At 42.9% G+C, this 17,661-nt stretch overlaps 1 protein-coding gene across 1 annotated transcript; it reads left to right on the forward strand.

The window, feature by feature from the left end:
• The first annotated feature begins 6,615 nt into the window (after positions 1-6,615).
• golga7bb (golgin A7 family, member Bb) lies at positions 6,616-16,060 on the forward strand. The gene is made up of 5 exons (XM_037465772.2): positions 6,616-6,746; positions 10,673-10,798; positions 11,526-11,678; positions 14,510-14,611; positions 15,829-16,060. The coding sequence occupies exons 1-5, from the start codon at positions 6,735-6,737 to the stop codon at positions 15,913-15,915; spliced, it is 480 nt and encodes a 159-aa protein (XP_037321669.2). The 5' UTR covers positions 6,616-6,734; the 3' UTR covers positions 15,916-16,060.
• Positions 16,061-17,661: the final 1,601 nt, after the last annotated feature.

Below are 17,661 nucleotides of genomic sequence, written 5' to 3' on the forward strand. Positions count from 1 at the left end.
CGCACATGGTGCTTTTAAAGCCACAACTGCCATCAGCCAAGAACTTTATTAATCTGTGTTGTGTGTCCTTTGCTCACCCCAGCATCCATTTGAGGTAATCTGGATATCAGACTCTTCAAATTTGTAAACTCACCCATTACGTAAGAAGAACAGAGTGTTCTCTCGCAGGACGATCTTCTATCTTCATTATTGGAGTAAGGCCCTTTTTCCTCATGTTCTCACTGTGCATGTGTGTGTGTGCGTGTGTGTGTGTCTGCATAATTTACTCTAATCATCACCAATACTGAGAAGAATCTGCTTAGATCAACTTGAATTATTCATATTATTTGAATCTATTAAATTGTGAAGAAAAGCCAGGAAGCAGACAGTTTCTTGATACAGTAGAAATGTAGCAAGCTGTTGTTGATTATAGTTTTGTTTTTTAATTAGCTGAATCCTCCATTAGCAATTACAAAATCACATCATTGCATGGTAGCCATTAACATGGCTCGCGTGAGGCTGCTGTTTGATGGGGGTTAACTTTGATGCTCGGCTCTGATGGACGTCTGTCATCAAACAGCACTACACCAGGTAAGACTTTTTATACCCCAAATCAGGGTTCGAAATGAGGGGAGTCTGGGGGGGTCCCGGACCCCCTATAAGTCATTAGGGACCCCCTATAAGAATTTATTTTTAGAATTTGGGGGCTCCCCGACAAATATTTTTAACATTAAAAATGATTGTGAAAATTATAGGTCTTTAGTGACGTTTTATATTTATAACAATAATTAATTTATTTCCTTGCGCGATTTGGCAGCAATCAGGGCAGCTAATAGCATCACAGGTTGTTGTTGTGGTCTATGACGCAGACGCGTAGGTTACTGTTGAACGAAGCCCCACAAAGAGTGAAATCCCCAATGAAAATCCTGTAAGTGCTTCGACTATGTTTATATCTCCATAATAATTGCTTATTATAGTAAAATATTTGGAGTTGGTGTTCCTATATCAAAAGTTGCATTAACTAACTTAGATACCCAGTGTAACGTAATGATTAGAAGAGTTTGTCAATGTTTATTGCTGTATGTGTATGAAGCCAAACAACCTGCCAGCTAACAGGAGTCATGTAGCAGTTAGCTAGACTAGTTCTTCAAAGCTAGCAAACCAACCTAATTGTCCAGTCAGTGATTATGAAAGATAGCGAGGACTTAATTCAAGTCTGTGAGTTTTGAATGGGAAAATGTGCAGATCCGAAGAGTTGTTTTTTGGGGGGGTGGGGGTGGGGGGTCCGAGACCCGGTGCTAATACGCTACAGGTGTCTTAACGGCTGTTAACATGAAAAACATCAGACAGACCATTATCCCACCTTCAAAATATGTCAATTTAATTTTGCCTGCAGTATATAGTGTAGCGAGGTAGTCTTCAGTATTTTTTATAGTTACATTTTAGGGGACCCCCAAGAGTCCTAAGTCATTTCGAACCCTGCCTCAAATCAAACCGTGCTGAAAATACCATAGCACAAAAACATTGTGAAATCCCAGTGCAACAGTGCATCATTACCAAGAAAGTGAATTATTAATTATTTACACATTTCCACTACAAACTATTTCAGAGTGAAAATCCCCTCATCCCTCAGCTATTACATTTTTTTTGGGACCTTTCCTTTTTTTTTTTTTACAAGACACTAGCTGTCACCAAGTTGAGTGACACCGTAGCAACAGACTGGACAAGCGTATGTAAGTGTGCAGTCAGTTCCACTAGCTCAAGGCAAAGCTATGTAAGCAAACTGGGATGTTTTCTCTGCTATAAAAGCCTTCCCACATGTGTCCATCTCCAACATACAGGAGCTGATGGACCGCTCGAACATGCCAAACAGCTCTTTTCTGAACACAGTTGCAATAGAACGTTTAAATCATGTCATCTCTGCAGCTGCACCGATTTTAATTTGTACCTAAAGGGAAAGAGCAAACTCCCCTCATCCAGCTACATGTCTGTTTTTTCACGGAGCTCCAGATTAATGGTGGATAAACATTGGCACTGAAGATGAGCCAAGACTCGCATGTTAACATTGGGACTCCGTGTTTCCGTAGGCCGGTGCAGCTACTGTATTACTCTTTGTGTGTCTCTTTAAACAGAACATTGTGTCTTTATATGGCAGTGCAGCCGTGTGCGTATGAACCGTCTCGGCAGGAATCTGTTGGCTCATCTCATTTTCTTTCACCCTTTTACCTCCGGCAGTGGATGAACTGACGGAAACCACAGTTGTCACCACAGCATCCAGTGGGGGAATCAGTATTCAGTGAGACAGTGAAAAGCTTGGGAACCTTCGCTGTGATTGCAGCGGATGCAATGGGGGACATTTGAGTCTTAATATAGTCAGTTGCTTGTCAGTTGCTATTATCAAAGGGACAATGCCAAGCTTTTAAATTGCACCTTTGTGGTGTAATGTGCAATAATATTGTTAATTATAGCTGAGGTCAGTCCATGAAAAATCAAAAATGTAATTCCTAATTTACTCACAAACCTCGTTAAACAGGCGGGAAATTTCCTTTTGTAATATGCTATTATTCTCTAAAAAGAACAATCTGAAATGTGGTAAAGGTAAGTCTGTTTGGCCTTTTGAGCATTCCTCTGTCACATGTGTGCTGACCCATTCAACAGTACTGTAATGCTTCCTGATTGAAACATATATTTCTATAGTACTGGATTAGTATACCATTTAGTTCTTCTTTCTTTTGCTATTTTGTCTTTTATTTGTTTTAGAAAAACACTTTTGAAATCATGTGTGGTGTGGACAAAGAGGATTGTTCCTTTCCCACATAAGACGTAACAAGGGCCGTGCAGAGATGTTCATTTTACTCTCATAGCCCGGCTGCGTCCAACCCTTCCCTGTCATTCCTCAAACTAGCACTGAAAAGCTTCACTTTTATGTGCAGTCCACCAGACCCCAAATAATCCAGCCTGTACTCATGAAAGATGCAGGATGCGTGGCAGACGGATCCAAATTGCAGACCCACTAATGACTTGTGAAGTTTTATTTAGTTTGACTTCGGTATCCAGTTTTTCGGGAGGCTTTTCGAGGAGATGTTTATTTGCTTTGAAAGATTTCAAGTGAATATATTATTTTGGTTAGAGTTCTCATTTCCTGTCATGGTGGAAGAGAACAAGATCTCTTTCAGTGTGCTCCGCTGACGGTATCTACGCGTTTGTGTGTGAGAGCGATTCTCAGCTCCTGGTTATGTCAATAGGAGACGGGTGTTTACTGTGGCACTGTGCCTAGTCGACGTGGAGATAGAAAACACAGTACGCATGAGCACCAGCCCCCATGCATCACTCACTAATACAGGTAGCATGCACATGCAGAAGAAGACGCCGATGAGACTGTAAGGCACATACCAGCAGGGCAACACAAACAGGACGGTTCCAGTACTACAATCTTGCCAGCAGAGGATCGTTGAGGCAAATCTGCAAACCTCCCAAGAAGCACTCTGCTGGAAACCTGTTGGGAAACCTGTGAACAAACACACATTAAGAGATGCGCAGGCAGATAATACGAATTCAAGCGGCCTAAGAAGTTAAGATTTTATTTTTTACGTCCAAAAATATGTGAAAATTGAAGTAAAATGAATAAAATTCCAGGACACAGGAGATGATTTGATTAACTGGTGTTTAATTTAGTTCTTTATTCCTTTTCATTGCAGGGTCAATGTCACCTTCTTAATTTAACAGCAGAAGTTCATAATAGCAACTAGCAGTTTTTCTTTAAATAAATATTTCATGAAGTATGAAATGCGAAAAAGGCAATATTTTGTGCTGAGTGTGTGTAAGTGAGACTGTACAGTGCCATGGGTCATTATGATCATTTCAGGCTGCGGAAAAGTTATTACTTTTTGCTGAAGTGCAGATTCAGACACAAACTGGAAGGCCATAACGAGATGTAATATTAAGGCATCTTCTTTCATTACATTCTCAATATGAATAGGAATGCAAACGTTCTGCTATGATCGACAGTATTTTTTCGTCAGTCTGTCTGCATCCACAGGAAACCAAAATGCAACCAACCTAAAACAAAGATCCAATATCATTTCTAAGTCAACTTGTATAACCAAACATACATTTCTCTGTCAATCCTGTGACCAAAAATAGATATTTCTGAGAATTGTAAATACTACATACTGTACAGACCGACTGATTAGCAGAAGCTACAGATTACCTCTGACTTCTTTAATAACCTACAATGTACACTTTCTTCTTAGCCAATGGGAATCTGTTGGTTCAATGCTTTGGGAATAAACATATCTAAACAACTATTGGATGGATTTTACAAAATGGTGCACAGATATTTTTGGTCCCTAGTGGTAAAATCCTCCCGCCTTTGGTGACTTTAGTTTAGCTTTGATGTCATGCTCACACAAAGCAAGAAGAGTTCAAAGTTCAACAGAACTAATAAACTCTTCAACAACGTGTCAGCTGGCCAACTGTGTTAATCTACTAAAAGAAGCAGCAGAACTAGTGGTCAAATACACGAACTCAGGTGTAAGTTTAGATTGATCTCACACGGACCTCTCGTGGTCCTGTGAATTATTGGTTTGTCTGACATGAGCAACAGGTCCCACACAGTCCTGCCTGAATGATTCCACCTCTGTGCCCATGTGCACCTGCTGACGTTATTGTTTTCCTGATGTCGAGCCCCGGCGGCGCCAACTCAAAATCTGATGAAATTTGATTGGATAAAAGCTCTAATATAAAGGCCAGCCCTTTAAACCCTAAACCTGAGGCTGGAGGCAGCTGAAATAGAGAAAAGCTTTGGAATAAATAGACTATTGGTAATCATTTTATACATATTTGAGTAAATTATACATAGAAAGTATATATTGATGGCGTCAATCCACATCCACGATACCACATCAATGGCCGTGTGGGATGGACACTGCACTGTCCAGGACAGGAAGGCATTCCAGCGTGTGATAAGAACAGAACAGTTCATCTCACTGCAGGACATTTACTCCACCAGGGTCACCTAGAGAGCCCACGACATCATTAAGGACAGAACACACCCCCCCAGAGCATTGACTCTCCTCGCTCCTGCCACCACGCACACTCTACAGGAGTCTGAAGTAACTTGTTAAACTGTACACGTGAGAATAAATATCATGAATCTTGAATTTAGGCAAACAAGGAAGGCCTGGCTGACCAAAGATGTTTTGGTTTTGATACTGTTTGATATCGACCCAATAGTGTAATTTCTCCTTTAGCATTACAGCATCATGTAGTTGCAAGATATGTTAGTTCTCAGATGCACATATAATGAACACGGTTAATTAGTGCTATCTGCTGAATAAGTCCCCTAAGCTTAGGTGTATGTGGTGAGTGTGGGCTTTGGATATGTGTGTGTATGACAAACAGCCTTGAGAAGAAAATTCACAAGAGAATATAAAATAGTGAATACACAAAAACACATGCATACAAAAACATTGTGATGTGAGTATAAATACATACACCCGAGGGAATCTCTGCCAGAGTGTGATTAGATACACACTTTTTCATGCAATCGGGAGAGATGCATGATCCTGGCAAGTACTAGTTGTTCTGAATAATTTGTTACGGTCTCCATCTTATTTGGGTTCAGATTCCATTCATAGGAGTTGGATGATTCTGTGTCATTATGGATATTTCTGTGTCTGAAATTGAGCGTCCTTGCCAGAAATGTGTTCAATGCATACCTCTGGGATTATCTCATCTAATGGCCGAGAAAGTGACAAATTTGAGTACAAATTGATGTCAAACAACTAACTAAATTGGAGTTCAATCAACGTTATTTCACTCAGTCTCAAGTCCATTTTTCCGTACTTTGGAGAACCACAAAGAACACAAGCTTTTATATTCGCTGTCCTATTTCATTTGGTCATCTTTGTGAATTTTAAGTGAACCTTGGAAAACATTCAAACCAGGTAAGACCTTGAACTGCTCATGAACTGGAAGAATTATACGTTCTTGAAATGGAAAAAGTGGCACCCAAGTGGGTTCTGATGAATAGTTGATATGAGCACTTTCCAATGGTGCATTAAACATATGGGCTACAGGATGAGTCACCACAGCGTGGCCGCTTTGCACCATAACCAAAGGCTACTGGCTGCAGTACACTGAAGGATGGCTGCACAGCATTGATCCAAAAGGTTCAATTTGAATAAATGTAATCTTCCCTTTATGATGACAGTGATTAATGCGCTAGTGATTAATGTGCGCTAATTATGATTCAATAAGGCTATATTCTTTATTTCATGGGTACCCGTATATCACTTTTCTTCTTATTGAGTTGTAAAAGGAACATAAAGCTTTCCTTTAATATACTCTTTGAAAAGATATTGGTTATAATAAAGCTCAACTTTAATTGACAATGCAGTCATCTCTTTCCTTTGAGTGATTAAATGTAAGTTGTTATTGTTTTTTTTGTGTGTTTGGAGTGATTGCAATCCAAGACATTATCGATACTAAATGGCATTACTGATTGATCCCACGGAAAAAATCAACCGCTAAAACTGGAAAAATTGCAAATTTGCCTCCCGAAACCCTGACCTCAGACTGAATCCGATATCACTCACTTCTCCTTCCTGCGATTGCACTCGTTGGGCGCGCGCTCAGTCGCGCACGTGCATGCGCGCTCCTGCTAAAGCCCTGTAGTCGCGTTGTCCCGCAGCGCACGAGCAAACGGTCGTTGTTTCCAGCACGGGACCGATCCTGCACCCGGTTACAGCAATATGGCGACAGAGGTATGAGTTCTCTTCCGCTGCCTTTTTCTTAGAAATTCACGAGCAAAGCCGAAAAATGATTCTGCAGGTCCGTTTGTCGTTTATTTGTCTTCTAAATGCAGGTTAACAAGCGCATCTTGTAAACTATTTTTCTAGATTGTTATGCCTTTGAATTCTCTGTTTTGTTGTGAAAAACGTTGGATCCTAATTCAATGACGTCTGCACTGTGAATGTTACACGTGGATGTAATTCGTCCGGTAACTTCAATTTTACTCTGATTTCATCTCACTTTGTGAGCTCTGTAATTAACGTCTAATATCCTCAAAGATGTTTCTTTTTTATTTTGACCATACATGATGCTTTTTAAATGCATTTTCCAGCTAGAAACCCATTTAATTTATACCAGTTTAGATGAGAGTGATGAGAGTGATGGGGAAGATGATGATGATGATGATGGAGCTGTCAGCACCATGGACAGAGACGGTGCTTCTCACTAATTGAAATATCCACCAAAAGTCCATGACTCCATGACTGCGATGGTATTTTAGGTATTTTAGCCGATGTCACGGTACCAAAAGCACCAAGAGTGTTTGCTGGTGTATTTTTAGCCTCAGTAATGCCTGGCAGCTCTCCGGCCAACCCTCTTCTGCCCCCTCTTTGTGTCCTTGATGATGTCACCATGATGCTGGAGACATTGCTGCCTTGGTCATTATATCTCACTAGGGGAGACGGCCATTGCTTTGAGAAATTGAGCTATTTTACACCGCTGCATGCACGCAATATGTGCTCAAAGTGTTTTGATATTTTTGGATACCCCTCAGAGCACCCGATTTAAAACAGGGGGTCCAATCTTAACGCTGCTGCAGGTAAAAGTGCAGAGAATCTGGGAATGATTCATTATGGTGTCTGCCGGTATGCCACGTATCCCTGTCCAAGCTCCATAAATCACACACATACACAAGCATGCACACAAAGACAACAAACACACAAATATGGACAGATAAATAAAGACAGATTTAATGTCCATGGTCCATCAATTATCTGAGACCTATTAAATGTTCAGAGGCGGCTGCAGCTAAGTGTCGAAGAGGAGCAGCATTTTACTTGCTACTCTTTTTCATCCACCTGCCTGCCTCTCTGTTTCATATCATATTATAATGATGAAATGTATCGTATTCCAGTAAAGACAGTAAACATCTATGACTGAGTAATACTGCAGACTGTTTGTGCGTCACGGTTAAGTCCACTACTCTCATGCTCGCCCTGCTTCTAGTGTCACACCGGGACACACTTTTGACAAATAACGTGCACGGTAATCGTCTTAGGGGCTGCAGCAGGTTTACCTTCCCGCTGGAATAATGCTTCACCTTTATCCAAAATAAATTTCCCAATCCGGCAACGGCAATCTTCCAGGTGTCATGGAAATATTATCGTTTTGTCACTGTCTAAACTTTAATGATTTATAGACCTGTGACTTAAAACATGAAAAATGTTACTCCCAATGGCAGGAGTCTAGTGATGAAGAGATGAAAAGTGAGGACTGAAAGTATGACAAATGCCAAAAGGGCTCTGAAACTCTGAGTGTGCTTATTGTGCATGCATGTCATTGTGTGTGTGTGTGTGTGTCCTGTGCACCGTCTGCCCACAGGCAGCACTCACCCGCGCTGCTGCGCTCTGTTGCTTGAGTCGGATTGACTAGAGTCATGAAACATGGCCATGAGAGAAACACAAAGCCGCTGACGAGGGGAGGATGTCGGGGTAAAAAAAATGTGACAAGTAATATTATTGTTTTGTTTTCACTAGAGGTCGTGATTCATGGGCTTCTCTTCTGGTGTGATTTGAACGAGGTTTCGTTCGTGTCTTTTTATTTGTCTGGTCGGTGATCATTTGGACGGTTTAATTCATTTGTTTCTAGTGCATGCTATTTTAAGTCCTCCCTCTTTAACTCATGTTCTATTAACGTGCAAAGAAAAAACAAAAAACCTGTGGGTGGAAGCAGAAGTCAGACTTTTTAAAAGTCTCCTGTGTGATCAGTATGACATTTTAGCATGCCGTCTGCTTGTGTAAACTATATTTAGAGGCGGTAATAGACTGGTTTTGAAACAGATCACCCATGCAGAAAAGTAAACATAAGTGCTCTGCCAGCAGAAAAACATTTATTTAAAAAATGACTAAAATGGACACAGACAAGTCCGCTCTGCCAGTAACATCAACACTAGTGGGAAAATAAATGTCTCATCAAGTCCTCTGGTATCAAAGCTGTGCCTTTTGGCAGTTGTAAATAACTAAGAGGGTAATAGGTTAGTCTCAAGCTCTGTATCATTTTTGACCTTCATACAACAACATCCCCATTCGATCAGACTCTGAACTGATCAGTTCACTGAAACCAGAGGTGATGTTGGGACAAATGACTGGACTCGGTGTTTAGCTGCCACAGAGACACGTGACTTCTGCTTGCTTTGCTCAGCTGTCAGCTACATGTGGCACCGAGGTGTAAGACACAGGTCAGCAGGTCGACAACGAGCCAAAACACCCCGTGACGCCCCGCTGGCCTGAATGCACTGCATGCGACACTGGGATGCTTCTGAATTGGATTCTTTGCAAATAAATCCTTCCTTATTTCTTATTATATTTGTAATATGCTATATATTTCTTTTTTCATATCTTGTATCTATTTCCTCTTTTACTTTTTTCTTCTTTTCTTACCGTATTTCTTATTTTCTGTCCTTATCTTTTTTAGTTGTTACTTCTTTCCTCATTGGATACTTCCTTTCCTCCTATTTCACAAATGTATTTTTTAACCTAGCTTAACTCCCAATTTAGATACTTACTTTTTAACTGATATTACGTGTTGTAAGTAAAAAAGGTTGAACCTACTAAGTCGAATTTAATTGCTGGCCCTCAACTTATAAAAATGATTTCCCCTGCAGTATTGCTTACACACATACTTTTAGGTATTTACATAGCGACCTACATACAGTCTCAGTGACAAAGAACCTTTACATCTTAACGAATTTAACTCTCTGCCAACTACGGGAAAACGTTTCTCGATTGTGTGCTGATAATTGCTTCTATTAACAGACTTACTTATTGTTCATTGTGATGGTCCAAAGATAGAAAAGAGACAGAGAAGGCGAAAAGAACAACATTGAAATCCCTGCCAGGTAGAACGATCTAGTGGCTGTTAGGTGATTTGGGCTTTTGGCTGACAAAAATAGCAGCTTGGATGCTATTCTTGGTAGCGAGTGATATGCCCTGTATAGAGATGAAAGCCTGGCTCTCTATCGCACCTTATTGCTTGGAAATTATTCTCTCGGGCTCATACAAGTAGAGATTATTTTTAGTTTTCAAGAAACTATCCATGTAAATGATGTGTGGTGAATAAAATAAGGTAGACTATGGGAATTATTTCTTAAAATGATCATTGTTATCATTATGGGACACTCAATACAAAACAATAACATGCTTCTCTTTGTGTTTCTCACTATATTTCCGCTCCCCCTCTCCCCCCCCCCCTCCCTTTGGAGTCCTACTGTATCTCTAATTGCCGTCCTCTAGAGGGGTTATTTAGATCAGCAGGGGTTACAGCAAGTTACGTGGGCCCACATGCGTGCTGCTGCTGTACCCTTCACAGCAGACCAACTGATTAGTGTGTTTTGTTCGTGGAGTGCTTTAAACCCAAAGTGCTGTAAAGGGGTCTCGTTAAAACTGTTTGTTATTACTGGGCTCATTGATGCTGGAGGGATGCAGCTGCAGTACCGCTCTCACTGTGTAGCCCTGCCGCACCTTAAAAATACGCCACAGACCTCAGTCTTTTTCATCGTGCTTATATCTGGTTCGCAACCGCAGCAGAAACACAAAATCAAAGATACCTCCCGATATGTGATTTCACAAACACTGGGCCACGTGCTCAACGTGTGCTTTCTCTCTGTTGTGTAACTGCTCAGTTCCATAATCTTCAGGAGTTGAGGCACAGCGCATCGCTGGTGACGAAGGTGTTTGTGCAGAGAGACTACAGCGAAGGGACCGTCTGCCGCTTTCACAACAAGTTCCCCTCAGACCTGCACAACAGGGTGAGAAAAAACACACACTCACATGTACACGTCCGGGCCAATGTAATATGTTCATAGAAACCCAACTCTCTCCAACGCAGCAGGAGTAATGGCTCCATAGGGAATACGCTGACAAAAAGGGTGTCAGCGATGGATATTGACTTGCATCATTAAATCACTATCTTTCTATCTTTCTTTGCCCTCTTATATCCCGTAGTTCTATCTCAAAAAACAAGTTGTCATAATATCTCTGTGTGTGCTCAGCAGCTGAAGCTAAAGAAACCGTTTCTGCTTTAGCAACTGCAGCATAATGACCACTGCTCTTTTTACTTTGCTGTATTAGCACCTGCAAATGATTTTATGTACCGTTGCAGATGTGTCCAGGAATTATCACCTCAAGCATGCAGTTCTCACACAGAGACAGAAGAAAGAAAACCCACAGAGGACCATTTATACACATTTTTAATCAAAACCTCCTCGGACAGATGTTCAAACCCTAACCCCTACATTTTTCATTTTAGCCTTGAGTTTCTTCGTGTTCTTCAAGTGAGGTGTGTTGATAAATGGTTTGACAAAGTAGGAGCACTTAAGCCGAATGCAGCTGGTGTGTTTGGCAGGCTGTTTGATAGCAGAACATCTTGTTCCCGTAGTTATGCAAGAACACTTTTCACTCTGCTGGTCTCTGTGTGTGTGTGTGTGTGTGTGCCTCCATATCTCTACCTGGATCTTTGTTTGTGTTCGTAAGTAGATTGAGCGAACCTTGCTTGAGGAAACAGTGAAGACGCTCAACTCGTACTATTTGGAGGCCGAAAGAATTGGAGGTCAGTCGTACCTGGAAGGATGTCTGGCCTGTGCGACAGCGTACATCGTCTTCCTTTGCATGGAGACACGCTACGAGAAGGTAAACAAGAAAATAGAGTATTATTTGGGGCTGTGGAGTCCTCCCTGGCAAATATTTTAAGAGTTTTAATATTGAAATGTCAATAAAATCAAGGTAATCAAACCCCTTCCAGCGAGCATCCTTGTAGTCCATGAACCGTACAGCTGGCTGTTATGAACTTCTGGTTTGCCTCAGTCGTCCGTCCACTGTCTTTTGCCACCAGATTTGAATCCCACACCTGCGAGCCGGTCGGCAAAGCGTAGCGTAGCGGACGAACCGCGACACTGATTTTACCTTCAGTGAAACCAAGGAGATCAAACATCTGCGTGGCTTTGTTGCAGCTTGTTCGCTTCCTGCGAGGGAACAAGAGCACGCACATCGCAGCCACATGTGGCCAGTTTTCTTTTTTTTATGAAACCAGTGTGGCGTGAAGTCCCGCCATGCCTCCCGTGTTCTGATCCCTGTCACCCGCAGTATTCATCTCCCTTGGCCTTGTTCCGTTTTGAAAGCAGGGCTGCTGCCAGGGAGCTTGACCGAGATGCACAAAAGGCCTTTCCGCTGTGTGGAAGCGGCTCCTTTCGTCTCCCTGTCAGCTGGGCGCCGCTCCGTTGAACTGCTCGGATGCTATCAGCCCCACCGGAGAGTTATTTATTTACTTGTTTAACTTGATCATCTTGGTTGATCAAACGTACCCACCCACGTTGACGTTGTTTGCGTACGTAGACGTTTGTGCGTTTGCCGATAAAGAGGACACACACCAGTGAGCCTGGATGAGTGTGCAGATTCACCGGCGCTGCCAAACGCTTACGTCTCACCGTATCAAAAGACACTGATTGCGCCCAGCAAGCCAGAACAGATACACGTGTGAACAAGCGTGCCCTCCCTCTCCTGAAGTTTGTTCTTTCTATAATGCACAGTGATGTGCCTGCACATATTTCTCTTCATATTGCGCCTGGTAACATAAACACCATAAACGATAACTGAACGCTGGCTGGAATGCGCGTGAAACAGACCGTGGCACCTCTGCTTCTGAGGCGATATACAGGCGCTCAACAGGCTTTCAGCCTGAAGGGCCGTCGCAGACACGTCGACCAGCACAGCGGCCGCACAGCTCGTGCACTCGCTCCGTCCCATCGGGGCGCTGCCGAGCAGAGGGATGCCCACTGGGGAAGGGACGGCCTTTTCCCTGGACCACAGTGACCCCATTAGCCGGGCCTCTTGATGGAGTTTGAAATAAAAGACGTTGTCCATTGTGTTTGTTGGAGGTCATTGTTCAAGGGCAAATGTTGATTGCGTCCTGCATAGGTTCACATAAATCAGACTTTTTTTAAAGCAGCCTTTTGATGGCTTCTTATGGCTTTTCAATGAGGAATACTAATGCCTACTTGCTCCCTAATAGTAACAGCATTCATACATCTGAATGGAAAAGGCTCCTCACCTTCTCCTTCCAGTGGACGGCCCAAAGAAGTATTTGTCCGTGGTTCAGTCTCCACTAGCAGGGGTCACTACATAAGCAGCTGTGCCTGCAGCTGTAACGGGCCTTCGACATCCCAGAGGAGCGCTGCTCAGTGTGTTGCTCAGTCCGTATTGTTTTGATCTCTCAAAGGCTGAGTGCAGTGCTGACCTTTGGTTCACTTCGAAAACGGGAAGTGGATCTGTCATGTTTAATAAATCCTACAAAGCAGTGTCACATCTCAGTACTGCACGTCTAATTAGCTGGTCCCTTTTTGGTAAATGTTTGTAGTGTTAGTGATTCACCGCTAAAGAGAAGTCGGGCATAAGTAGTCATACAATCAGTCAGCTTTAAAACATAAAATAAACTAAGTAATGGCCTACTGGACTCGCCGTGCTCCAGTATATCCCCACAATTATCATAGTCACTAGAAACGTGGTGAAGCTGCCAAAACCAAAGCTGTCATAAACCGGCCCCCCACCCCTTAAAAACATTAGAATATATGTGATATTCTTCCGTGTTTTTCTAATTCTATAAGTGTGTGCTTTGTTGTAGAATAGACAGACTAAAGATTGTGCCTCCTCTTCAGGAGTGGCGACAGCTCTCTCCTTGCACACGAGGCCCAGTGGAGCGCGGTTTAGCTGATTGACGTGGTTTGGCAGAGGCACGGCCCATCAGCATTGTTGGTGTCCAAAGAAGCAGAGCTAAGGCTCAGTAAACTGCTCAAATGAAGACACGTTAGCTAATACCCGTCTATTCAGCGTCACCGAGCATCCGTCAGCAGCCCTGTGGTTGCTATCACCGACAACATGGGGCGACATTGCAGGGCTTGAACACTCCTCCAGTATTCAGGGAAAACTGAAGTGCATTTGTAATGTATTCAGGCGTCCGTGTTTGAATTTATTTGCCAAGGCCTGATCTCAGTGCTTGGCTTCACTTCACTGCTGCTTTTTGGTTTTTAGCACATTTAATGCAAAATTCTCTTGCAAAACTGAGCAATAAGTCCAAATCCAATGCTATCCAAATATTAAATTTCTCCCAAATTAGCCTGACAGTTGACCAAAACATGACATTTAGCCTGAAAGAGCCGTCGTTTGGGATTAGGAACTAAACCTCCCAAACAAAAAACGATAAGACCAATGCACGGCAATTTTAGCATAATTCATATAACCTCCGAGTGGATCGGAACTAAGTACAAAAATAACTGCCATACTTAGTGCATACCGCATTATGACATGCAACACACTTTGTAAATATTAAGGTTATAGTTCCCTAGTTGGAATCTATCAATTATCTTCTGCTGCTTGTGTTTTAAGGTTTTCTTTAAGCCGTGTTATCAAATCAGTATCATCTCCAAATGAGCCTCTGTCCTTTCTGTCCCGTCCCCATTTCACTGCAGGTGCTGAAGAAGATTTCAGGTTACATCCAGGAACAGAATGAGAAGATCTACGCTCCGAGAGGTCTGCTGCTCACAGACCCCATCGAGAGGGGAATGAGGGTCGTATCCTTCACTCATCTGCTGCTGCAGGTCTTTTTGGATAAAGGATAAAGGGCAGTAAACAACACCCAAAAGACTGATGGGATGCCCAGGGCCCAGTTCAGTCTGCATTCTTCTTTTTTTAAATAGTTATGGTTTGCTAAAAAGATCTGAGGTGATAAGAATATAACCTCTTCTCATAAAATCCCATCAAGGTGCCCTTGAATCCAGCTGCTGCTGCAGAGGAGCTGGTCACTGGCCAACTGTCCTTCCCAAGAGTTATTCTGAAGTGGGACAGTGCTGAAAAACAAAAATGAATGCACCATCAAATGTCCTTTAATAAGTAAGGTGGGACAGTAACAGGACGATGGGATATATTGGCAGATGAAGGTGTGAATGCACTCGGGATGCTTTGCTTTGCTTGCTAGTTCCAAAATAAGGTCCTAAATATGGATGAGTCTCACAACATTTTCAAATGTTTTTAACCAGAAGAGGCCATTCACGTGTCTCCCCTTGTCAGTGGGAATGATCCCAGCAGTTCTCCGTGTAGTTAAAAGGCAGAGAGAGAGAGCGCGAGAATGTGTCCAGTAGACCATCACACAGACCGGACTGAAAGAACGAGCTCCAACACACCGGACCGACCCATTACCAAACACGCCTTAGTTAATTCGACCCCGTACAATACGCTCTCTGTTTTTCGCCGCTGGTCAGAGGCCTTTTCCTTCGGGAGGAGCAGCAAACCCTGTGACTCACTTCTATCACTTCGAGATCATAGTTGCCAGGGAGATATAAAATCACCACATGTAGTTACTCCTGAGTGTTACTGAGGTATCTTCACCTTGTCATGAGCTGCATCAAATTTCACAACCCTTTTCAAGCCTAAAAGGAGAAGCAATTGTCTTCATGGCACCATGAGGCAGGGAGTGGGAACCAGTGACGCGGAGAGAGGAGACACACTCACTTCCAGCGTGTTTTTGTTTTATTTCGCTCATTCACGCCCGTCACCCACCTCTCCAAGTAGGAAAATCTAGTGAGCACATCTCATCTGAGATCAGTTGTTTAGGCTGCGCACCCTACGATTATTAACATGACATCACTCCGGGGATAGCTTTAAGCTCATAAGTGAGCACAGGGTTTGGATATTACCCGATTGTGGAACGGCATCTGCCAGCACTTTTCCCACCTCACGTTTCAATGCCCTCTTTGTCGTGGCGACCCTTGACATCCTCCCATGTCCTCAGCTAGAGATCAGTGTGTTTGAAGACCGGGGCTCGGGCAGCTCCAGTCCCAGCAGCAGCACCACGTCGGCGGGCAGCAGCGCCCGGTGACTGGAGGGTCAGCGCCAGGCTTACGGGTACCAGCGCGGGGGCAGCGAGGCGCTTACCAACGTGCGCATGCTGAAACACGAGAGCACCAGGTTCTGAGACAAGCGGCGTCCAGGTGATCCGCAGCATTCGTGTGTTCCCCCCGCCCCCCCCCCCCCCCCCCCGCCCCCCCGCTGGAGCTCGGGACGTACCACCTTGAGAACAGGAGCCGGCTCACATCAACAAACTGGATGACGGGATAAACAACAAATACTGTCACATAGACTGCAGTCACGAGCACAAGCCAGAGGCTCTCTGAGGGAGTTTTTTTATCCAAACCAGAGTAATGATTTATGTTGTTTCCATTTTCCTTCTTACCTTTTCTGACGTTCCATCACTTCTGTTGTTTTCATGAGTTAAAATGTCCCTCTTGTCTGTGCCATCACATCAGTGCGATGAAATGAAAACTTGGTGATCGTTAAGGACAAAAGGCAAGGGTCCGTGTCCCAAATGAGGGCCGACCATGTGCTCAGAGGTCAATATCTCAATCAAAAAACATTGAGTTTTCCATCCCCTTTATCATTAATACTGGCTCATTTGTCAGTTTAATTTCATCAAACATGTTTTTTGTTTGTTGTAGTTGTGTCAGTAAAACACAGTTGTAGCTCCCTCTAGGGTCGGACTCAGAAATTTGTGAATGTCTGAGAGTAAAAGCCTTAGAAAATGCTAAATGTAAAGATGAAGATGGTAAATTAAACCACCTCTAAAGATCTTGCTATGCAATCTAAAACTGCTTATTAACATTAACATCACACTGTATGATGTGTTAAGTAAAGTCCAGCCTGAGGAGCATAAATTCAGTCTCTCAAATTGCATCCTGTCTGATCGAGCCATAGACACACTACGTCTAACTAAAGAAAGAACGCAAAAGGCTTAATTTTTGTGACTGCATATTTTATTTCTGTTCCAACAGTTTCTGTGTCCCTTATCTTTCAGTATTCAGTTTTGTTCACTTCTCACCCGCCCCGTAACAAGCTATTCAGATCAGCTGTTGGAGTGTAGCTATTCGCCACGTCTTTAGCCACCGATAACTATGAGAAAAACCCTCAGCAGAGCCCCTGCCCTGCAGCCAGCCACCATATCCTCTCAACTTTCTACTTCCTGGATAATTGGGATGAACTGACAGTGACCGCAGCCGCAGAGTTCAGTTTTGCTCGTGTTCAGCCTCCTGTTCTTTTTGATGCCTCCATGTTTCCTCCCAGTGGACGTTGATACCCAACCTGGAGCTGATGGACTGACCAATTAAAAACTTACTAGACACTGCCAAAAAAAGGAGTCATTGGACAAAAGAAATGAGTGTGTAAAGAGCTGTACTGTACTTGAGTTTGTGAATAGTAAAGAAGAGTATGGATCATGTGACAGAGCAGCTTAAGCATATCATCGGTAGAGCTGTGAGTTGCTGTGTATCTTCTTTAAAAATAGATATTTTTAGTAATAATAATGCCAGTTATATGATGCTGATGCTGGGTACAACTACAGGAGGATTGTTTACAGCAACAAATAACCCTTTCACATGAGTATGAGGGTTTGTAAGTAGTGTATTTACTGTAAATGAACAACAGAAATAGGACTCTATACCTTTAGCCCAAGGTGAAACGGAACCACTGCGTGCCATGTTACCAGGTGTTATGTAGCTCGTTCTTTCAAGAAAAACACAACCAAGGAAGGGAAGATTAAGCTATTGCATGTATTCTTATAAAAAAGATGTAA

The sequence above is a fragment of the Pungitius pungitius genome, chromosome 13 (assembly GCF_949316345.1).
Source record: "Pungitius pungitius chromosome 13, fPunPun2.1, whole genome shotgun sequence".
Lineage (NCBI taxonomy): Eukaryota > Metazoa > Chordata > Actinopteri > Perciformes > Gasterosteidae > Pungitius > Pungitius pungitius.